The sequence below is a fragment of the Crinia signifera genome, chromosome 1, assembly GCF_055691185.1.
Source record: "Crinia signifera chromosome 1, ASM5569118v1, whole genome shotgun sequence".
Lineage (NCBI taxonomy): Eukaryota > Metazoa > Chordata > Amphibia > Anura > Myobatrachidae > Crinia > Crinia signifera.
Window position 1 is genome coordinate 450,912,872 of NC_139217.1, and position 24,705 is coordinate 450,937,576.

Genomic DNA, 24,705 nt, shown 5'->3' on the forward strand with positions numbered 1-24,705 from the left:
TGCCCTAGTGGATGGTAGAACATGAAATATCGCCTGTCGGCACATGTCGGTTCCAAAAAAAGTTGAAAAACTCATGTCGACCTTTTGACTGTCAACCTTCCCATTGTCGACCGAATGCTAGTGTCGACCTTCCAACCCTGTCGGACCACTGATTTCAATTATGTATGTGTCATTATCAATAAATCATTTCAGGTTATTATTAATTGATATATTAGTTCTGTTTAAGTTATTCATGAACTTTATCTTTTAAATATGCACAATAAAATAAAACAAGCACATAAAAAATGAAAATGAAATTATTGAATAAAATATAATAAATTACTTGGGGGCATATGCAATAGGGTCTAAGTTTGGTGGAGGTGCGGAATATTATTATTATATCTTTTTCCTGCTTCCTCTCCAACACACCATCCATGCCCTCATTCCAATATACCTTCCCTGTACTCCAATGCTTTTATTTCAATATACCTTCCCTGTGTCATCTTCAAAATACTGCCCATGCCTCCAATCCATCACACATCCCTGTCTCCACTCCAACATACCACCCATGCCTCCTCTCCAACATACCACCCACACCTCCTCTCCAACATATGACCCAAGCCTCCTCCAACATACCACCCACGCCTTGTCTCCAACATACCACCCATACCTCCTCTCCAACACACCATCCATGCCCTCATTCCAATATACCTTCCCTGTACTCCAATGCTTCTATTTCAATATACCTTCCCTGTGTCATCTTCAAAATACTGCCCATGCCTACAATCCATCACACATCCCTGTCTCCACTCCAACATACCACCCACGCCTCGTCTCCAACATACCACCCACACCTCCTCTCCAACATACCACCCGCCTCGTCTCCAACATACCACCCGCACCTCCTCTCCAACATACCACCCCGCCTCCTCTCCAACATACCACCCACACCTCCTCTCCAACATATGACCCAAGCCTCCTCCAACATACCACCCACGCCTCGTCTCCAACATACCCACACCTCCTCTCCAACATACCACCCCACCTCCTCTCCAACATACCACCCACACCTCCTCTCCAACATATGACCCAAGCCTCCTCCAACATACCACCCACGCCTTGTCTCCAACATACCACCCACACCTCCTCTACAACATACCACCCACGCCTACTCTCCAACATACCACCCACGCCTCGTCTCCAACATACCACCCACACCTCGTCTCCAACATACCATCCCTGCCTCCTCTCCAACATACCACCCCTGCCTCCTCTCCAACCTACCACCCACACCTCCTCTCCAACATACCACCCACACTTACTCTCCAACATACGACCCAAGCCTCCTCCAACACACCACCCCTGCCTCCTCTCCAACATACCACCCACGCCTCCTCTCCAACATACAACCCAAGCCTCCTCTCCAACATACCACCCACACCTCCTCTCCAACATACAACCCAAGCCTCCTCTCCAACATACCACCCACACCTCCTCTCCAATATACGACCCAAGCCTCCTCTCCAACATACCACCCACACCTACTCTCCAACATACCACCCACACCTCCTCTCCAACATACGACCCACGCCTCCTCTCCAACATACCACCCACACCTACTCTCCAACATACGACCCAAGCCTCCTCCAACATACGACCCAAGCCTCCTCTCCAACATACCACCCACACATACTCTCCAACATACCACCCACGCCTCCTCTCCAACATACCACCCATGCCTCCTCTCCAACATATCCTCCACGCATCCTCTCCAACAAACCACCCCTGCCTCCTCTCCAAATTATCACCCCCGCCTCCTCTCCAACATACCACCCATTCCTCCTTTAATATACCAACCATGCTTACTCTTCAACATATCACACATGCCTCCTCTCCAACAACCACCCACGCTTCATCTCCAATATACCACCCATGCCTCCTCTCCAACATACCACCCACGCCTCCTCTCCAACTTAACACCCACACCTCCTCTAACATACCACCCATACCTGATCCTCCAACATACCTGTCGTGCCATTATTCCAATACACCTTCCTGTATTATTTTTAACATACTTCCAATACTGTATGAATTCAATTCGTCCCATTCAATATACATTCCCTCTATCATCTCCAGTATACTTCCCATGCCTCCCAACCACTAAAAATATACTTCCAGTGTCTCCTCTCCAACAGTTGTGTTCCATGTCTTCTCATCAATAGACCTACTCCCAGTCTCCACTCCAACATACCTCCCACACTTCCAACTTATCCAATGTATTTATGCGCCAAAATACCTCCCACACCTATGCTCCGAAATGAGAATTTTTATAAATCGAAGCTGGAGTTATACACAAGCTAAACAGGAGAGTAACAGAACGAGGACTACTTACTCCAGATACCCCCTGACTCTATTCTTCACCCAAGTGACTGGACCACCTTGTACCCTTACTGCTACAAATATCATCATCAGCCGTGAAATCTAATTTCATTATATTTATATTGAACTCATAACTGCTTTAATACTGCCTTTTATGCCACTGTTTGAGATGGTTTCTCTTTAAGTAGGTTAGACTATTTGTTGAGCTATTTATACACAGCAGGCATTCCTGGACTCGATCCTCGGGCACACTGGCAGTGCAGGTTTTTGTGATATCCAGACTTCAGCACAGATGGTTAAATCGAAATAACTGAGGTACTAATTGAGTCAACTGTGCTCAGTCATGGATGGCATTGGAGCCTGGGGACTGAGGTTGGGAATGCCGAATATAGAGTATATCATATTACACACATGTCAGTTTTCCCATATATGACTTGGTTCTTTGTATGGCTTATCTCTCACAGTGTAACCTTTGTAGTGCACCCAACATGGCTGCCTCACCAGGTATGCTTGTGAATGGGATGAAAAACACATGGGTCTAACTGTTGTTTTAGAGCCCTTCTACGAGTGTTAGGACGTTGCAAGTGTCCATTTTGTGTAATCTGCTCTAGACATGGCCAATCCCCCCAGAGTAATCCTACCAAGTGCCCCCAAGATGGCTGCCTTAGCTCGTACCTTCCATGGGTGGAATATACACTTCCTGGAATTTATTACCTAAAATTACCGCACCAACCCTGCTGTTTTATTTTGTTATTTTATTTGTGGTTTTCTTTACAAAATCCTTTGTAAAATGTGTTTTTTGTCTGTGCGTATGTGTTACATACAATTTTTTAAAATTATTTTTCCAGTTATGTCCAATCTATCACCCTGCAGTTGCCGGTTGATAGATCTACAGGGGGAGAATTTACCAACATCGAATGGGTACTAATGCACCTATTCAATCTTAAATACGGCTAGCTAATTTACTATTAGCCAAATTCGTCCGATTTGCAGTGTCTATGTACGGAAGGTTAGCCAAATTCGGTTGTACGAATGAGTACACCATCAATAGATCATCTGTAAAGGGTCACATATTTCTATCTGATGGGCAAATTTACGATCCTTTGCTGAATTCAGCCGTAAAATTCGGAACGGAAAAATACGTCACATTTTCCATCCGTATTTTACTGAAGCCTGCACGGACCAGTCAGATCCGTGTAAGCTTCTCTGTGGAAAAATGAGAATAAATAATTGAATAAAAAAAAAAACAACTGCGTGGGGTCCACCTTACGAGTATAACCAGCCCCGGGCTCTTTAAGCCAGGGCTGGTTCCAGAAATACAGGGGACAAAATGAGTAGGGGTCCCCTCTATTTCTATAACCAGCACCAGCTCTTGGGTCAGTCCTGGTTACTACAATACGGGGAACAAAAAGAATAGGGGTCACTCATAGTATTAAAGCCAACACCGGGTTCAAACAGCCAGCAGTGTCATCAGCTCCCCCAGTCAAAAGCATGAACACTCTGACTGTTCACCCCTGGCCAGGTCCCTGGGGGATTGGGGACCCCCCCCCCTAATAAAGGGGTTCCCCTCCAGAGCACCTCCGGCCTGAGCTGAAGTGGTGGGCATCAGGCTGATGGCATTACAGTGTAAATAAATATTAAAAATAAGGTATTGGGTTTTGTAGTAGAAATACATGCCCCAGTAAACCTCCCCAAGCATGCTGGGACTTGGAGAACCACAAAGGACTTCCCTCATCCTATCAGGGGTGGGCTCTGTGGGAGTGCCGCACCTGATAGGCTGTACATGGCTCCAGAGATCCGAATGTTATGAATTTAACATGGACATCTATAGTCAGTTCCCACCATAGAGGCCTATGTTAAAATCTTAACATGGGCATCTATGGTGGGAACCGGCAATTCAGGCTGACCACAAAGTTGACCCCAATTGACTTTTCGGTCAGCCTGAATTGTCTTTTCCCACCATAGATGCCCATGTTAAGACTATAACACAGGTGTCTATGGTGGAAACCAGCCATAGACGCCCATGTTAAATTCGCGGAGCCGCACGCACCCTATGAACTATTCATGGAACAGCCTATGAACTGTGGAGCCGCGCACTGTCTATCAGGTGTGGAGCTCCCCTATCGTCACTGGGATTTCCCTCAGTCTCGGGCAGGAACTGCTTGTGTAAACAAGCAGCTCCTCGGTGTCTGTTTGGATCAGGTATTTGCGGTTTGTTTGTTTTTAACCCATGCATTGCCTATATGAACAGATGAGGATCGATCTACACCACAGGTGAGAAGTAACATTTTTTTCACAGGTACCCATTCAGTTTTCTATTGGACAAATGGACCGAACCTCCGTGTCAATGTCGGTGAGTATGTATGGATGGAGTGCGTACTAAAGTTATACTTTAGTATAATGTACTGCATGCTGGGTTCCCCAAGTCCCAGCACGTGGGGGAGGCTTGCTGGGACTTAAAGTTCTACTACAAACCCAATACCTTATTTTTAACCTTATTATTTACACTTTAATACCATCAGCCTGGCGTCCACTGCCCTGGGGCGATGGGGACACCCCCGGGCTTCAGCCCTGGAGGTGGGGACCCCTTTATTGGGTGGGGGGGGGCACTCCCCCAGGGACCCAGCCAGGGTTGACCAGCCAGGGTGTTCATGTTTTGGCCAGGGGAATGTAAACATTTTCCTCCAGCTGTGGCATGACACTGCTGGCTGTTTGAGCCCGGTGCTGGTTATAAAAATACGGGGAACTCCTATTCTTTTTGTCCCCTGTATTTTTATAACGGGACAGGCCAAAGAGCCCGGTGCTGGTTATAGAAATACAGGGTACCCCTATTCATTTTGTCCCCTGTATTTCTGGTACCAGCTCCGGCTCAAAGAGCCCGGGCTGGTTATACTAGTGGGGGGAGGGGGGGCGATGACGACCGCATGCAGTTTTTTATAATGATTTATTCTAGTTTTTACACAGATAAGTATTGCACGTTTCTGACTGCTTCAGCCTTGTCCATATTTGGCTGCCGGGAACTCGTCGGCTGAATGAATGACATCGTCATTTGGAAACACGAATCTTGACAACTTAGTAAATGAGCCGAGTTCTCAGGCCGTATTTCCTGGCCGATCCTGTTCTTACCTGTTTGTACAAGGGATCAGCCGTGATAGCCAATATTAGTACATTTTCCCCCACAGTGTCTATATAACAGTATGCCGACGCATGGAGAGCGATGAAAGGGAAAGCATGACACTAATTGGGGGGGGGGGTTCATGCTGACAGTTATCAATATTGACACCAAATAGATGTGAAAAACTCAAGTCAGCCTTTTCACGTGTCTACATTTTTCATGTTGACCTTTTGACCCTGTCAGCCTTTCCCATGTTGACCCGGTCCACCTAAGGCATGTAAACCTTTTGGGGGCGACTTATTGACCGTCTATCTAGAATGAGTTCTATTTCACATGGGATGTGGCTATAGGCAACCAATCAGAATCTACTATTTACTTAGCACCTTCAAGAATATAATAGATAGTATCTGATTCTGATTGGTTTTCCATAGCAACATCACGTCTGAAATAGAACTCCCACCGTGGTAAATTTCGCCCTGTATATCTAATAATCCAGACCCTCTCCCTGTCTCCTCTTTAGCATTTCCAATATACCTTCATTGTCTCCTCTCCAACATACCTCCACTCTGACATGCTCCCACCCATAGGTGCTGAGTCTGTGGGTGCTCAAGGGCCTGAGCACCCACGGAAATTGATGAGCACCCACGGGCCCGAATCCCGCTTCTGGGCCGCCATATTAACTTGCTAATTTGCTGGACCCGCCACCTGGGAAACAGTATACCGGGAAGATTGTATTCTGTCCGCGCAGTACCTGCACTGTGGGGGCGTTTATGTACCTGCACTGTGGGGTCATTTATGTACCTGCACTGTGGGGGCGTTTATGTACCTGCACTGTGGGGTCATTTATGTACCTGCACTGTGGGGGCATTTATGTACCTGCACTGTGGGGTCATTTATGTACCTGCACTGTGGGGGCATTTATGTAGCTGCACTGTGGGGGCATTTATGTACCTGCACTGTGGGGGCATTTATGTAGCTGCACTGTGGGGGCATTTATGTACCTGCACTGTGGGGGCATTTATGTACCTGCACTGTGGGGGCATTTATGTACCTGCACTGTGGGGTCATTTATGTACCTGCACTGTGGGGGCATTTATGTAGCTGCACTGTGGGGGCATTTATGTACCTGCACTGTGGGGGCATTTATGTACCTGCACTGTGGGGGCATTTATGTAGCTGCACTGTGGGGGCATTTATGTAGCTGCACTGTGGGGGCATTTATGTAGCTGCACTGTGGGGGCATTTATGTACCTGCACTGTGGGGGCATTTATGTAGCTGCACTGTGGGGGCATTTATGTACCTGCACTGTGGGGGCGTTTATGTACCTGCACTGTGGGGGCATTTATGTAGCTGCACTGTGGGGGCATTTATGTAGCTGCACTGTGGGGGCATTTATGTACCAGCACTGTGGGGGCATTTAGGTACATGCACTGTGGGGGCGTTTATGTAGCTGCACTGTGGGGGCATTTATGTACCTGCACTGTGGGGGCATTTATGTACCTGCACTGTGGGGGCATTTATGTACTTGCACTGTGGGGGCGTTTATGTACCTGCACTGTGGGGGCATTTATGTAGCTGCACTGTGGGGGCATTTATGTACCTGCACTGTGGGGGCATTTATGTAGCTGCACTGTGGGGGCATTTATGTACCTGCACTGTGGGGCGTTTATGTACCTGCACTGTGGGGTCATTTATGTACCTGCACTGTGGGGTCATTTATGTACCTGCACTGGGGGGCATTTATGTACCTGCACTGTGGGGGCATTTATGTACCTGCACTGTGGGGGCATTTATGTACCTGTAATGTGGGGGCATTTATGTACCTGTAATGTGGGGGCATTTATGTACCTGCACTGGGGGGCATTTATGTACCTGCACTGGGGGGCATTTATGTACCTGCACTGTGGGGGCATTTATGTACCTGCACTGTGGGGGCATTTATGTACCTGCATGGTGCGGGCACTTATGTACCTGCACTGTGGGGGCATTTATGTACCTGCACTGTGGGGGCATTTATGTACCTGCACTGTGGGGGCATTTATGTACCTGCATGGTGCGGGCACTTATGTACCTGCACTGTGGGGGCATTTATGTACCTGCACTGTGGGGGCATTTATGTATGTGGAACTATGTTGCGGTAATTTGAATATTGGAGACAACTGTGCTCCGTAATATAACTTGGTATTATTTTGTGGCCACACCCCTTCCCCATGAAGCCACTCCTCTATATTTTTGGCTTGAGCACCCACCAGCAAAAGCATAAATCGGCACCTATGCTCCCACCCTTTGCCTTACTGCCAGTGAGGGAGCTCCTCCCTGTGACATACAGACCATGTAGGCCTGATTCAGGAGTTGCACATGAGTAGTCTACATGACTATACCAGGTTGCTGTCCGTTTACACCCATTCACATGATAGTGGAGATGCGTTCAACTCTTAACCACTCATGCTGCTAAATATTTCATATACAATTCCAGTAAATAGTACCTAAAATAAGTGTTGGCGGTATATTATATTTTATACTGATCCTATATAATAGAAGTCTAATGCTGCGACTCGCTTTATGGATGGGGAAGTCAAGCGTTGCGCGCATCAGCAGACACTAGATGGTGCCCAATGGAGCAACTCAAGTCTTGCTCCGTTCGTGCGCTCACAGCCTCCGGCGCTGACATTACTGTTACGCTGTCCTGTCATTTTGATGGGTAAGCAGTATTATATTAATAATAGATACATTTTCCAATTAATTCTATTAATTAGTGTTTTATTATCTGTGATAATTACTTTTAATTGCATAACTCATTATAACCTTGAATCCAGAATAAATTATATGTATAAATAAACGTAATAGAATTAACGGTTCAGCTGCGTCTGCTCTTGTATTGCATAAACGATGCATGTTATTATTACTGGACTGAGAAGACATTTGAATACAGGTGAGAATGAGCCTTTGGTTGCTGCATTCCATACAGAGATGTGTGGCGACATGTATCTGCAAGCGGTGGGATTCCTCCGATGTACATGTCCCACGCCTCCACATCCATATACAGACAGATTGTCTATAACAGGCTTGAGTCACCCCCAGCATTGCTCCTACCATGGCTACCAAGAGGCAAGACAATACTCTCTTCCTCTTCAGAAAGGGATTACTCCCAAGGTTTCGTCACTTTCCCGTCCATGAGTCTTTTGCATGTTTGTAGTATTTTGTGTACATACTATGAGCGGGAGGCGTCAAAGCTCGGAAAATGCAGATTTAGGCGGGTTGGCCACATACTGTGTATGCAAAAGGCTACGGAATGTGATATATTCTGGGCAGAGGCGGAACTTTCATTGCGGAACTACCATGCAGCAGGTGTAGTGCCCCAGGAGCCCTGAGGACTAAGGGGCCCACTGCTGCGCGTGTCACCCACTGGTTTTCCCTGTCATCCACTGCCCCTCTCTGTCAGCCACTGCTACTCCTGTCACCCTCGTTTTTTTCCTGTCACACTTTGCCTCCCCCTGCCACCCTCTGCCTCTCCCTGTCATGCTCGGCCGCTTCCTGTCATCCACTGCTGCCCCTGCCACCCTCTTCCTGTCACCCACTGTTTTTTCATGTCACACTCTGCCTCCCCCTACCTCTACCTGTCACCCTCTGCCTCTCCCGTTCACACTCTGCCTCTGTCATCCACTGCTGCCCCTGTCACCCTCTTCCTGTCACCCACTGTTTTTCTCTGTCACACTCTGCCTCCCCTGCCACCCACTGCCATGTTAAATATTGTGAACTTGAGTTGGGATGGAGGTGGGGAGTCCAAATGATAGTTTTGCACCTGGGCTTACCACCCACAAGTTTTATCACTGATTCCCGGGATTGGATGAATGGTTGTCCAACCAAAGAATATGGGCTTCTTCTATACTTCCCCCTGAGAGGGACCACACCGGATACTTTCCAGTAACCCCCCCCCCCCCCCCCAAACACTTGCTTCACGACGCATGCCCAGAAGGAACCTTGGATTATCTTCAAGCTATGCTTACGATGATTGACGAGGTCCGTCACATTGAGATAGTAAGCTCTTTAGAGCATGGCTCCGGTCCGTCCTCTTCTCTCACAACTACAGCCCTTACCTACTCAGCCGCCATCTATCCCGCATCTCCTCTCGTTCTGAGCCATTCACCTCTTCCTACAGCTGCCTACCCCTAGTAATACACCAATTATACATTTGCTAAACCTTACATCCCAGCTGTATTGAGATCTGTGGTGCCAATTGTTACTTGTAGTCCATTATAGTTTTGGTTACTGTAATGTGATGTTGTGTGTACCCTGTATTGTTCTCATGTGTGCTCTATGTACGGTGCGGTAAGGGTAGCATAGACCAGTCTGCATTTAGCATTCTCGTCTTCCCTCTCCAGTAGTTCCCTTGTACCGGTGTGCGGGGATCCAAGAGTCTTAACCGATACAACCAAATCTAGCTATCATTTAATCGACTGTACTTGCTAAATGATAGCTTTGATTTTATTGGTTGTTTTGGGAAACTGTTTGATACATCTTCCCCAGACTGTACAAAATGAAACAATGGTGGCGTGCTCAAGGGACCACCTGGGATTTATGGTCACCTAATTTCAATCAAAGCAGCAGTGAAGAAATGTGGATACTTAACCACAATTTTTGAGGGGACCAACAGAAAAGAACAGAACACTGCGCTATGATGAAAAAATGTGTATTGAGATTTACAATTTGTTAAAGAATAAAATACACATTTGTTCTTCTCCAGACTGACCAATAACCTGCAGCCACTGTATTCAGTGTGCAGAGACTGAAAGCTGAAGGTATCAAGGCTGTCAGGCACCCGACTCAAGCACTGCCTGCAGGATGAAGTGCAGGTGATTGGTCTGTCACTGTGCCCTTCCTCCTCAATATAACAAGAGAGGAGTCCGTCGGGACACAATCCAGTTCTGTGGAAGGGGGAGTAGCATTTATAATGCCCAAAACATTCTGTATTTTCTGTCTACAGCTTAATATTTAACACTTAAGTAGCTGAAAAGTGATTTGTACTTAAAAACTAGAAGCTCATTTACTATACGTGATAGGAGTTTAACTATTTGTACTGGGATATCCACCTGCAAAGTTTAATGTCCTTTCATGTCTGTGTATAAGTGGTATACTCCTGGTCATAGCAGCTACACTGCGTGCTTCTTGGGTGGTCTGGAAATGAGGAACTTGTTATATATATAATACACCGTCCTTGTTTCCAAGGCATCTGATCTCTCTGAATGCCAGGAGGACACTCGGTGATACCGGAAAGATGTTCTGAGAATCTCACCTGCTGTGATGTTAAGTCATATCACAGCTGTTTCTGTTTCTTTATGGTCAAATACTGTTTACTTTCTGTCATTTGTCTTTTTCTTACAATACAATACAAAAATCAGCTCAGAAGACAGACTGTTTTACATATCATTACTCTAGAAATGAAAGGCTTTACAATGAAACAAAACAAACAGATACAGAGTTTAAATGTCTAAGAACTTTACTAGGGTGCTCTTTGAGGTTTTAATAAATGCACACCACTTATCACAAGGCTGAGATTATTAACTACTAGGATTTCATACAGGTCCCATGCCAGTACTCAATGTCCCTCAGTCATACCTCCCAACAGAGCCGGATTATAATGGGGGCACAAGGGGTCAGTACCCCTGGGCCCCCCTCTATCTAGGGGCCCCCTGTGGTTGGCATGTATTTTAAAAATACTTGTGCTGAGCTCTGCTTGGTGGAGCTCATCATATGCTTCTCAGGCCCATGAGGGATAGCAACAGCAGCTGCCTTGTTATGGGAGGGTTTTTAATCAGAGGCAGCACTGAGCCTGTCAGGGCTCCTACAGAGGGACAAACACAGGATTTTCATGTGGTATATATATCTTACCCCCCCCCCCTGCAGTTGACCATTGACCAAGTTTATACTGCTCTTATTCTGTGTTTTGACAGTGTAATATTCTCCCGTGCAGTTTGCAGCCAATAATGACAAGTACGAGGGGGCCCCCATTTCTAAAGTGCCCCGGGCCCCCCGAAGGCTTAATCCAGCTCTGCCTCCCAACATGACCCAATCCAGGAGGGACAAAATGCTCTGCTCCTGGACTTCCTTACTAATGGCAGTTGCAGAGGTGGGACTGCACCACTGTCTACATTCAAATATGGGAGCTACACCTGCCAGTGAGTCCCGGACTGTAGTGTTCGGGGTGGCAGTTGGTGCGGCTCCCCTATCTGAATTTTGGACTGTGCTGCAGCTCAGTTACTCTGCAACTGCCACTGGCATGAAAGTCCAGGAACAGAGCATCTTGTCCCACCTGGAATGGGTCGGTATGCAGTCATTAGTCTACAGTGTCTAAGTCGACAGTCAAAAGGGCAACAGCTATTGGTTGAGAGTCAAAAGGTTGACAGTTAAAAGGACTAGATGGTCAAAAAGTTGACAGTCAACAGGTCGACATGCTGAAAAGGTTGACATGGAAAATGCCTACATGAAAAAGGTTGACATGGGTTTAGAATTTTTTTGGTGCAGACATGTGTCGACAGGCGGAATTTCATACCTTGCCATCCACTACTGATGGTGGGAGAATGTATTAGTGTGCTCAGCACGGCGAGACACTGTGCCCGAAACATAGTGAGCCATGCGAGGGGATCCAGTACACTCAGACGGTGTCCATACTATATGTTGAAAAAAACTCATGTCGACCTTTTCCATGTGGACCTTGTGAGCATGTCGACCTTATAACTGTCTAACTTTTGACCCTGTCGACCATTTGACTGTAAACCTAGACATTGTAGATGTAATAATGGAATGGGTCATGTTGGGTGGTATGCCCTCAGTGCATGACACTGACAATTATGTGGACCAGTGGGGACCAGTAGGGATCTTTGTGGATGATGTAGAGGAAGCAGCCAGAGCTGGAGTCTCAAATCTATGGCCAAGCTGTGATTTCATACCTAGGATGGAAATGTCTCAAACCTTCTAAAGACTCAGGAAGCAGACAAGTGGAAGAGTCGCCCATAGCAACCAGTGAGCTTGTAGCTAGAATTTTATAGAACATACTTTAAAATAATAGGTAATAGCTGATTGGTTGCTTTACAATATCTCCAAATGTCTACTCTTTGACCCCTAAGGGGGTCTATGTACTCAGCATTGGAGAGAGATAAAGTGGACAGAGATAAATTACCAGCCAATCATCTCCTAAATGTCATGTCATAGGCTGTAACAGTTAGTAGCTGATTGGTTGGTACTTTATCTCTGTCCACTTTGTCTCTTAGCTTAGTACATAGAACCACCTCTTATCTTTACTTCCAAACTCTGGAGCAATTGCATTGTGCCTTGTGAAATGATGACATGTTTAAGTGGAAGGTGAGAATGCAGCAGCAAGTCAGCTCCTAACTGACATTTTTCAAACTGTTTGCCAGAGGCACTAAGCTTCAAAAGTGATAAAATGGAGAGTGATAAACAGCCAGCCAATCAGCTCCTACCTGACATGTCACAGGCTGTGTTTGAAAAATGTCAGGCAGGAGCTGATTGGCTGGCTGTTTATCACTCTCCGTTTTATCACTTTTGAAGCTTAGTGCATCTGGCCCCCAGTCTGTGTCTTGTTAGTTAGGAGCTGATTGGCTAGTGCATTATCACCTTCCACATTATCACCACTTTTGCCAGGCTTAATACATCTGCACCACCATCCTGTCTGACGGCCTTTACAGAATGTCAGCCCCCGCTGTGTTCCGCTGGTTGTATCCAGTACACTGTGGTAACTTCTGCTGATTTAGGTGTGCAGGGCCCCTCAGACCATGAATCACCGGATCCTCCTCCGTTCCCATAACTAGTGGCCCCATGCAACCAGCAGAACACAAACTGGTAGACATAATACTAGTCATTTCCATATCCTAGTAGCCCAGCAGAACCCCCACCTCTACTAGTGCACACATTCACAAAGTACAATGCCAGTTCTAAGACGACAATATGATTTTTTATCAATAATTCTAGCATTGGCCAAATAATGTAGCACTAGCTTCTAGGAACCCATAATGTCGTTCTAGGAGACGGTAAAATCTAGGAGCCAGCGGCACCTTATAAGAAGAAGAAAAAATTCCAAAAAGTTAGGCACCAATAATTTTTGGGGGGTACATTGGTTTCTTGGCTTCAGAGATTTGGTCTTATCTTGTTCTAAAATATCCTAATGTCAGTGATCCCTGGATGAAATGCCATAAAAATAACCATAACCAGACATCCGACCCAGCTCCCGTTTACAGCAATGGGGGAAGCCCAACCTGCTGCGGTCAACATGGAGGTTGGCCGGGGGTGCACACAGCCTCCGTTGCTGTCTGCTGTACTCTGCAGACAGCAGCGGAGGCAGGGAGGAGGTGAATGGATGCCTGTGTGCGGTATCCATTCACCTTTGCCCTTCTGCTCCACGGGAGGTTTCTGTCCTCCCTGAGCTCGCCTTAGGACACCTGCACTACCGTTTGACAGGAGTACCGCTCCACTCAAACTCCCCACCTGCCACTGTCCGGGGCTGGGGGTGGTGCACGGGCTGGGGGCAGCCCAGATGCTTTCCTTGGAGCTTGGCTGCCCCCAGCGCAGCACTACAGGGCTCGGCGCTTGGAGATGATGTCATCTCGAAGCGTCGCCCCCATAGGCGCCTGAGTGTAAGCTTAGTGTAGCAAACCCCGGATTCGACCTGGCTAGGATCCGTGTTCCAAATGCCGGGTCAGATCCGGGAAGGGGTATTATACATGCATGAGAAGAAGTCTGGACCAGACTATAAATCGCCACCTACCAACATAACAGAGGTCAGATGTCGCCAGTCCCAATATTGCGATACATTTCCAGGGGCATTATTCACACATGTCACTACGATGCCATCGCAGACTATACAGTAATGTACCACTTACCCACAATAACAGCAATGATGGTAAATAGGACAAATGCATTCCGTTGGAAGAAACCTTTGACATCATCCTTGGTTATATTCTGCACCTTTTTCTTTGCATTTAAAGAGCGTTGGCGTACACCTTGTTGGAAGCGTTCCATTCTGTTCCCTGATCTTGGGTCTTCCCCATTGCTTTTAGTCATTTGTGCAGGTTAAAGAGACGCCTCTCGTCTCAGTGCAACGGAAACTGGAACTTACTGGGGATGATCAAAGGCAGCCGGGCGGCAGGAGCGGAACTGTAATATAAGATGTGAATAACCCATTATAGTCATCCAAACCAGAGTCTTTCAATCCATTGCAACACATCCTCCAAATAGGATCATTTCTTTATACGCCAAACCCAAAGAGCAAACATTACCGTATTCATTTATGGCAGTTAATAAATCGAGCATAAATATAAATAAAATAACAATAATAGTTTCAATGAATGAAAATCGAAATAAATAAAGAGAAAGACACAAGATGGGAAATTTCCTAAGATGGGAGTTCTAATTCACACGGGTTGTTGCTATGGGCAACCAATCAGAATCTACTTCTTATTTATGTAGCACCTTCTAGAAGATAACAAGAGAGATTTAATAGGATGAGTGATTCAGAAAGTGAGAGATTTGGTAAGAAATCTCCATTATTTTTTTTTTTAAAGCGGCAATCATTTACACTGCAAAACCAGTTTGATTTTGAAGTGTAAATGATTGCCGCTTTAAAAAAATAATAGAGATTTCTTACCAAATCTCTCACTTTCTGAATTTTTCATCCTATTAAATCTCACCCATAGTATCTGATTGATTGCCCAATACCAACATCCCACGTGAAACTCCCTTCTTAGTAAATTTTGGTCAATATATTCAATAATAGACATTTTCTTTAATATATATAAAAAAAGGTATAAAACAATAGATAAGTGTAATCTAAGTTCCTCTAAAGTCAGTGTACCCCTACTTTCCCATGAAGCCCGGAACGCCTGCAAGTTTGGGGCCATTGTAACATGATAGAGAGCCTCATACACCGATATAAAACAAATAATGTCACCATTGACCCTTTGGGTGCCAAGCGAATTTGTCACAAAAGGTGTGAAAATGGCCAAAGCAAACATTTCTACTCATCATTATGACCTGTAATGTTACCTTATACAGGAAATATCCCTTTTTTTACACATTTTTGTCATTTGAATTTATATAACAAATGTGAGCGACGCCGGCAGTTTTAGAGGATATTTTGAACATCTGTCACAGGGATTTTGGCACTCAGATGGTTAAATTATTACTAGAAGCCACTGATATAAATCCTCCTGACCTACTCGGTCATCTGTAAGATCTGAAATATACGCTCCGATCAGTATATGTTACCGTGGTGCTTTGGATCAGTTGATCACAGCAACAAAGTAGGTTACGTAACAAAGATGTATTTGTCTCTAGTAATTAGCAGGACAAATCGATTTTCATGCAGCAGTATAGAATCGTAACTCCTTCTGTATGTTATATAGTGTACTGGAAAGCTAGTCTGTCTCCCCCCCCCCCCCCCCCCCCCCCAAGTAATGAAATATAACCAAAATACAGATTGTTATTGAAGCTGCCAAAATGGATACGCCTGGATGTCTGGATGTATTAAACCAATAAATCATATTTTCTGTAGAAATATCAGTTACATGCACTGTGACATAGCAAACTGGATATCTGACACTGTGATCCTGAAGCTACAATATAACATAGTTATCTCATAGGATACCGGTATGTAGGTTAAATAATATTTGTACTGTTCAAAAACGTAGAGAGGATTATTTAAAGAACCAGACTGCAAAATCGAATTTGCCCACTGAAACCAATCAACAGTTATCTTTTGAACCAATAACATCAGACCATTACAAATAAACCACTGTTTTACACTTGTCAGCAAATCCCCTAAGAGTTAGAAATGTTAATTAAATTAGCAGCAATCAACCAAAACAATCATTAACATAGTTTTCATTTTATCAATGGGTTTGATTTCGAGTAGTTTTGTCACATCGACACCTTAAGCCTGCTGAAAATACACAGATTTATTTTACTTTTCACAGTCACTGTTTGCTTTCACTAGAATGATATGGTAACAGCATCCTCTAGTCACAGAAATTCACAAAGCACCCAGTGTATGTGTAATATACTGTTCCACTTGACTTCCACTTAAATATTCCTTGTCTTAAACTTTACATCACTCAAAATGAGTCCAACGTGCAAAATAACCATAAACTTCAATGCCCACTGTACAATAGCCTACATTGTAAATTGTGTCATCTTACAGAGAATTCATTTTAAGCAATAAAAAAAAAAAAAAGACTCCTGTTAGCCATCTGTCAAATAGTATTATCTTACTATTTTGTCAGGAAACCTCTCAAGTTCCAATTTCCATAAAAATGAGCAATCTTAGCACCGATACATGTCACTCACCAACGCTGATTAATTTAAGCCCATTCTATGCAGATGTGTACGATAGAAGTATGTTAACTATATGCTACAGTCTGATGTCGGACTAGTGCTGTGATGCTGTTACCACTAGCAACAATCTCACCTACAAAGTTACAACCGCCGTCAGCAGACAGATTGGGAATTAAATTCAAAACAAATTGTCTGTTGTTTGTTTATATAACGGTTCTCTGATGAAAGTACCAGCAGTAGCTGAACTGTCTGGTGTTTATTGTGAAAAAAAAAACAACAATAAATAATTAAATCAATAAGTAAATAAAAAACAACAACAATAATATTAATAATAATGAGGATAATAAAACAGATGACATTGTTACCTTTCTGTAGCTGTATGAACAACCCATGATTGTCACATGAATGAGAGAATTATCACAGCAGCATACGCGATACATTACACAACTTTTTTTCTTCTATCAAACACAGATGTAAGTTTTGCATTTTAAGTTTTGCATTGATTAAGGTTGAACCGGACCTTGCACTCACCTTGGTGGTTTGTCCGCGGCTCTAGAGATGGGGCAGAGAGGCTTCAGGGGGACAGCAGAAGACACACACACAGAGGAGACAGGGAACTTGTGGAAAGAAGCATGTGCTCTCTCCTACAGCAGCAACCAACTGTGGCTCTATGACTTAAGACAAGGGGAGGGGATTATCCAGAGAGAAAGGGAGAGAGTGTGTGTAGAGAGGAAACGTTCCAGCTGAGACCAGGCTGGTCGCCTCCAGAATATTGATCAGTTTCTTTCCTAGCCTTGTCCTTTCTAGCGGTAGAGACCAGTTTCACGCTCTGTCAGTCCTGCTGCTTTCACTGGAATGCAGGATTGTTGTGACCCTGGGAATTTCGCAGACAAGTTTTGGTCAGAGTCATAGAAAGGGCTCTTGGTGCTGGGGGTTCAGGTATTAGAATCAATGCACCCTCTCAGGAGGAAATCTGAACCAGATGAGGCTGCTGCTGACTCCTCTCCCAGGCTGTAGGCTGCAGTTGCGTTTGAGCATTACTTTAAAGGCAATTTTCATTCCCTTTCATCTTTCTAATATTAGATATTCAACATGGTCGGTCAACTATTGGTGGGGGCCATTAACTTGGATCATAGAGTTGGTCTGTTGGTCTATAGGTGTGGTCCTTAACCTTTACTGGGGGTCATTACCCCCTTTGATGGTCTGTTCAAAGCTTTTTGCTTGTTACAATAAGCACATGGGGTTAGGGGGTCTGAGTGCCACTGGCAAAGTTAGAGGCTGGCACCAACTCCCCCACCGCAATATTTGAAATAGTATCCCCAATTCAAATTACCCCACACAGTAGTGCTCCTTACTCACATTACACCACATAGTAGTGTCCCTTATACACATTATACCACAGAATAGAGTATTTTAAGCCCCGTTCACACTAGATGATAAGCTCTACCGCCGATATCATTAATGACAGAGGTGGAACTACCATTGGTGCAGCAGTTGCATTACATCGGGGGCCCATTGCTGCCCAGAACGGCAATGACATTACAAGTTCCACCACTGATAAATGATATTGGTTGTAAGCCCTGCTGAATGATATAGCACATACACACTGAACAATATTGTTAACGATATTGTTTAGTGATGTCACCCACCCCCCACTGCCAGCATGATGCACTGACGATATGGTCAACATTGGGCATTCAGCACATCATAGACAATGAGGAGGAGGGGCGATGTTAATGAGCAGGGATGCAAATTCCCCCCCATACGCATTCACATAAAATACGATGACAGAAAAACCACATCCGCAGAATACACTCCAACTTTTTTCATATCACTCCAGACCCATCACGAGATATTTTAGGGCGCTCATTCGCCACTTCAGGCCAGTCCCCTATGTGTCACTACAACCCTCATTTGTCAGTCCAACCCTAGCAATGTGTCACTCTAGTCCTCTAAATTTTCACTCCACCTCCATGTGTCACTCCACCCCCTCATGTATCAATCCCGCCCCCTCATTTGTCAAACCACACCCCCCCCCCACCGGGTTGAGATCATTTGGTCTACACTGCAGCATGATGGTCGACAGTCATTAGGTTGACACCATTAGGTTGACACCATTAGATCGACATGGGAAAAGGTCAACATAGGTCTAGGTCAACATGGGAAAAGGTCAACATGGTTCTAGGTCGAAAGGTCATTAGTTCGACAAGTCGTTAGTTCGACAATGTCTATGTCGACAGTCAAAAGGTCGACATGGAGGTTTTCACTGTTTTTTGAGCCGACATTTACCTGAATGTCAACACAGTCGACATGGACACAGTTTCAAGTGCACCACATCCCCTCGCATCACTCGCTGCGCTCGGCACACTATTCTATTCTCCCACCACACCCTAGTGGATGGTAGGGCTTGAAATACCACCTGCCGGCACATGTCGGCTCAAAAAACAATGAAAAACCCCATGTCGACCTTTTGACTGTCGACCTAGACATTGTCGAACTAACGACCTGTCGAACTAATGACCTTTTGACCTAGAACCATGTCAACCTTTTCCTATGTCAACCTAGACCCATGTCGACATTTCCCATGTCGACCTAATGGTGTCGACCTAATGACTGTCGACTATCATGCTGTAGACCAAATGACCGTATCCCCCCCACCATGTGTCACTACAGGCTACAGCCCCTTCATTTGTCTCTCAGGGCCCCTCATGTGTCAGTCACTCCAGCCAGCCCCTCCCATGTCAAGGCCCGTCATGTGTCCCTCCAGCCAGTATCCGCCCTGTTTCAGGCATACACACAGTCTGTTAAATACGGCCATGGACACGGCAGGGATATCCTAGCAAGGGCTTCTGGTTTATTTTCAGTTGGTACACTGTAGTGCAGTGCCAGCATATACTGGCACCAGTAAAAGAGGCCCCTTCACCAATTAAGCTCTGTTGACGGGTGCCCTAAAGGCCTCCATACATTAGGCCGACTTGTCCTTAAGACAAGTCGGACCCAATTCTCCTGTGAGCCGAAATCGGATGAAATCGGCCCAAAATCGGATAGTGTATGGAGGCCTTAAGACCCGTCAGGCCCGAAGTGATCCCTTTGATTAGTGATAAATCCCTTACTGTATTAAGCCAATTACTGGAACCCCTTATTCACATTATACCACACAATAGGAGGAGGGGGTGCTTGCGGCCAGTGATAAAATCAAACAGTAGTCTATCTATCTATTTAATCTTGATTTCCTTTATTGGTCTGGTCCGATATCCTCAAATATATATCTTCACCTATCGGAAGTTGGTGTCAATGCCTGTAGCTGTCAGGATAATTCATTTGCTATGTTTGTAAACTGTCTCTATATTATTGTATATAAAAAAATAAAAATGTTTGGAGTCAAATAACTGTAAACAAAGTAACTCATTGATGCAATATCAATCATTTACATAAACTAAACAAGATAACACGATTTGCTGTCATCTCATATAACTCTGCAAGGCCATATCTCATTCTTTACTCAGTGTAACAGAGTTAATCAAGCTAATTATTTAAATCCACTGCTAAAGCATCAGTTCATGTAGAAATGTTGCAGACACTTTTCATGTTTAATAATGTGGCGTTATTGTTGTTTATAAAAAGTCATTATGGTTAAACTTCCCTCAGAGTTGTGAGTGCTGCCTTCTGGATCTGTAGATGAAGGACTTTTAGCAGTACCTAGGACAGGGGTGTCCAAACTTTTTGCGACAAGGGCCAGATTTGGTGAAGTGTAAATGTGTGAGGGCCGACCATTCAGCCTGACATTCTTTGAATCATTAATCACATCAGAATGGTCCCCCAATCTGCCCCCCATTCACTTTATGTCCCCCAGCCTGCCCCTTCACTGTATTTCCCCCAGCCTGCCCCCATTCACTGTATGTCCCCCAGCCTGCCCCTCCTTCACTGTATGTCCCCCACTCTGCACCCATTCACTCTGTCCCCCAGCCGTCCCCCCTTCTCTTAATGTCCATCAGTGCCTCCATTCATTGTATGTTCCCAAGCCTGACTCTCCTTCACTGTATGACTCCTATTCACTGTATGACCCCCATTTAGTATGTACCCCACTCTGTCCCAGGGTTGCCGACTTTTTAATGCTCCTCTCCGGGAGAAGCCCGGAGAGGAGACTTTCCTTACCCGATCGGGGGGGGGGGACGACTTGATGGTGACGTCATTAAGCCCCGCCCCCATTACGGGAAATAGTAGAAATGTCTGATATCCATGGAGGGGGCGGGGCTAAAATGACGCGATTGTGCCATTTTAGTTCCGCCCCCTCCTCTGAGACCCGCGGATTGCGGCATTTACATGACGCGATTCGGGGGGCTCAGGGGGGTCCCCCATATTCCGGGAGGGTTGCCCACCCTTCCGGGGGGCCGGGAGGGGGACCCGATTTTCGGGAGACTCCCGGGAATTCCGGGAGGGTCGGCAACCCTGCTCTGTCCCCTTTCACTGTATGTCCCCCAGCCTGCCCCTGCTCCCCCTTCTCTGAATGGCCATCACTGCCTCCATTCTCTGTATGTCCCCCTGCCTTACCCGCCTTCACTGTATGTCCCGCACTCTGCCCCCTCCCTTCTCTGTATGTTTCCCAGCCCCTTGTGTGAGCCAGAGGAAGGAGAGGCAAAGCAGGTTACTGCAAGGACAGGAGATTCTTGGGCTCCTGCTGCTGCCCTCCTCCGCTCTGCATGTTACGGGATCAAGCTTCCCCCTTGCTGCACCCGCTCCCCACACACTGCTGTCACTGTGATTGTGGAGTAGGGTGATATACGATTGCAGCAGCAGGGGTAGGACGCCAAACACATCTGACTGTGGCGGCCGGCACCTCCTCACTGCAGCAGATAGCAAGGTAAAGGCACACTCGCCGGGGCCCCACCTTTAGTGTCCTGTGCTTCCCACATCTGATGCTCTGCCCGCTTCCAGCTGGATGCTGCGGGCCACTTAAAATGAGAGCATGGGCCGCAATTGGCCCCCGGGCCTGACTTTGGACATGCCTGACCTAGGATCTCCCGTAATTCATCTGGGGGTCGAGCTTTTAGCCTTGTGGCTCCGACTTTATGGAACTCACTTCCCAGGACAGTTTGAGAGGCCCCCACTCTAGAATGCTTAAAAAACAGACTCAAGACTTTCCTTGTTACTCAAGCGTTTCCTTCAGTCCCTTAAGTATAGTTTATAAAAAGCTTTTCTGTACTTCATTGTTCCTGTACTGTATTACATTCATTCTATCTGTTAAGCGCCTTGAGTCCTATTGGAGAATGAGCGCTATATAAATAAAATTATTATTATTATTATACAAGCCCCTGTACTGCACAAACTCAATGGGTTAAATTTACTATGATGGGATTTCTAGTGAAGTTGGGATGTTGCCCATAGCAACCAGTTTGATTCATGTTTTTATCTATTTAGCACCTTCTGGAACATAATAGATATCGGGGGAAATTTACTAAGAATACGTAATACGACACAGTCAAATTCATATTCTTAATACGAATGAATTTGATTAGCTACGGCCTTATTTTTGACGAAATACGATTCATAAATAGGGCAGATTAACTAAACTGATCGGTCAGATCCGTGCAGGCTGCAGTGTAAAAAAAATAAAAATTAAAAATAAACGGCGCGGGCATTAGCAGCCCCAGGCTCAAAGAGCCGGTCCCGGTTTAAAAAAATCAGAGAACAAACTAAAAAGGGGTTCCCTGAATTTTTAAAAACCAGCAACAGGCCTAAGGGCTGGTCCGGTTTCCCAAAATATGGGGGACAAAACGAGTAGGGGTCCCCTGCAGCGGTGTAGCTAGGTGCCATGGTGCCCGGAGCAAGGGCATATTTCGCGCCCCCCTACCCCGGTAATGAATTGGGGGCGTGGCTAACATGTGTTTGCATGTTACATTTGAAAAGAAAAAAATTAAAAAATAAGACACTACAGTATATAAGACGCTGTAACGGAATCTGCTGCGCTATATAAGACGCTGTAACGGAATCTGCTGCGCTATATAAGACGCTGTAACGGAATCTGCTGCGCTATATAAGACACTGTAACGGATTCTGCTGCGCTATATAAGATACTGTAACGGAATCTGCTGCGCTATATAAGACACTGTAACGGATTCTGCTGCGCTATATAAAACTTAAAAAATAAGACACTATATAAGACGCTGTAACGGAATCTGCTGCGCTATATAAGACGCTGTAACGGAATCTGCTGCGCTATATAAGACAATGTAACGGAATCTGCTGCGCTATATAAGACACTGTAACGGAATCTGCTGCGCTACATAAGACGCTGTAACAGACTCTGCTGCGCTATATAAGACAGTGTAACGGAATCTGCTGCGCTATATAAGACAGTGTAACGGAATCTGCTGCGCTATATAAGACAGTGTAACGGAATCTGCTGCTCTATATAAGACACTGTAACGGATTCTGCTGCACTATATAAGACAGTGTAATGGAATCTGCTGCGCTATATAAGACAGTGTAACGGAATCTGCTGCGCTATATAAGACGCTGTAACGGAATCTGCTGCGCTATATAAGACACTGTAACGGATTCTGCTGCGCTATATAAGACACTGTAACGGATTCTGCTGCGCTATATAAGACACTGTAACGGATTCTGCTGCACTATATAAGACACTGTAACAGAATCTGCTGCGCTACATAAGACGCTGTAACGGACTCTGCTGCTCTATATAAGACAGTGTAACGGAATCTGCTGCGCTATATAAGACAGTGTAACGGAATCTGCTGCGCTATATAAGACACTGTAATGGTACTTGTTTCCTAGCACGGCCACAAATCTTGGCCATCGGGGGTAATTTGAGTGGCCTGCGACGCGACCGACGCGATGCCCCCGATTTTTCCTTTGAAATGCATTGAAAACAGTGAAAAATCGGGTCGGTCGCGTCGTGTGCACCTAAAAATGCTTAAATGGTCCAGACGCGATGCCCCCGATTTCCCCATAGGGAACAATGTTAAATGCCTCAATTTACCCGCGATGACCACGATTTCCCATAGGAAACAATGTTAAATGGATCAATTTACCCAAATCAGCATAGGAACAATAGTAAATGGGCCAAAAACACCCCTGAACATTGAAATGTCCCCCCAAAAGTAGTTGACGCCACCCCGCCATCAACGAGAACCCGAAGCGTGGCGAGCGCAGCGAGCCCGCGAGGGGCGGCGGTACGCGTCCTCCGACCTTTTCATGCCCTACTATCCACTAGGGCGTGGAGTGAGAATAGAATAGTGTGGCGAGCGCAGCGAGCCACCGAGCCCGAAGCGTGGCGAGCGCAGCGAGCCCCGCGAGGGGACGCGGATACCTTCACAGGTAAACGCGTCCCTTCGCGGGCTTCCCAGGTGTCCGCGTCGCCATGGACACCTGGGAAGCCCGCGAGGGGACGCCTATAACTGTGAAGGTATCCGCGTCCCCTCGCGGGGCTCGCTGCGCTCGCCACGCTTCGGGCTCGGTGGCTCGCTACGCTCGCCACACTATTCTATTCTCACTCCACGCCCTAGTGGATAGTAGGGCATGAAAAGGTCGGAGGACGCATACCGCCGCCCCTCGTGGGCTCGCTGCGCTCGCCACGCTTCGGGTTCACGGTGATGGCGGGGTGGCCTCAATAACTTTGGGGGGGACATTTCAATGTTCAGGGGTGTTTTTGGGCCATTTACCATTGTTCCCTATGATAATTTAGCTGAATTGAGCCATTTCACATTGTTTCCTATGGGAAATCGTGTTCATCGCGGGTAAATTGAGGCATTTAACATTGTTCTCTATGGGGAAATCGCGGGCATCGCGTCTGGCCATGGCACCCGATTTTTTTAGCGGCCGCGATGCCCGCGATGGCCCCGATTTTACCCCCGATGACCGCGATTCT

The 24,705-nt window shown here is 46.0% G+C and overlaps 1 protein-coding gene across 2 annotated transcripts in view; it reads right to left on the minus strand.

Moving 5' to 3' along the window:
* The window catches only part of SLC1A3 (solute carrier family 1 member 3), a 77,665-nt gene extending 60,158 nt beyond the window's left edge, over positions 1 to 17,507 (minus strand). Inside the window, exons 1-2 of one of the 2 annotated variants that reach the window (XM_083154699.1) lie at positions 17,349 to 17,507; positions 14,369 to 14,642 (exon numbers count right to left, since the gene is read on the minus strand). In XM_083154699.1, the coding sequence (XP_083010825.1) occupies positions 14,369 to 14,549 (181 nt within the window). In that variant the 5' untranslated portion in view covers positions 14,550 to 14,642; positions 17,349 to 17,507. Of the gene's footprint in view, positions 1 to 14,368; positions 14,643 to 17,337 lie in introns of both variants that reach the window. The other variant, XM_083154709.1, reaches the window with a different exon arrangement.
* Between the last annotated feature and the right edge of the window lie 7,198 nt (positions 17,508 to 24,705).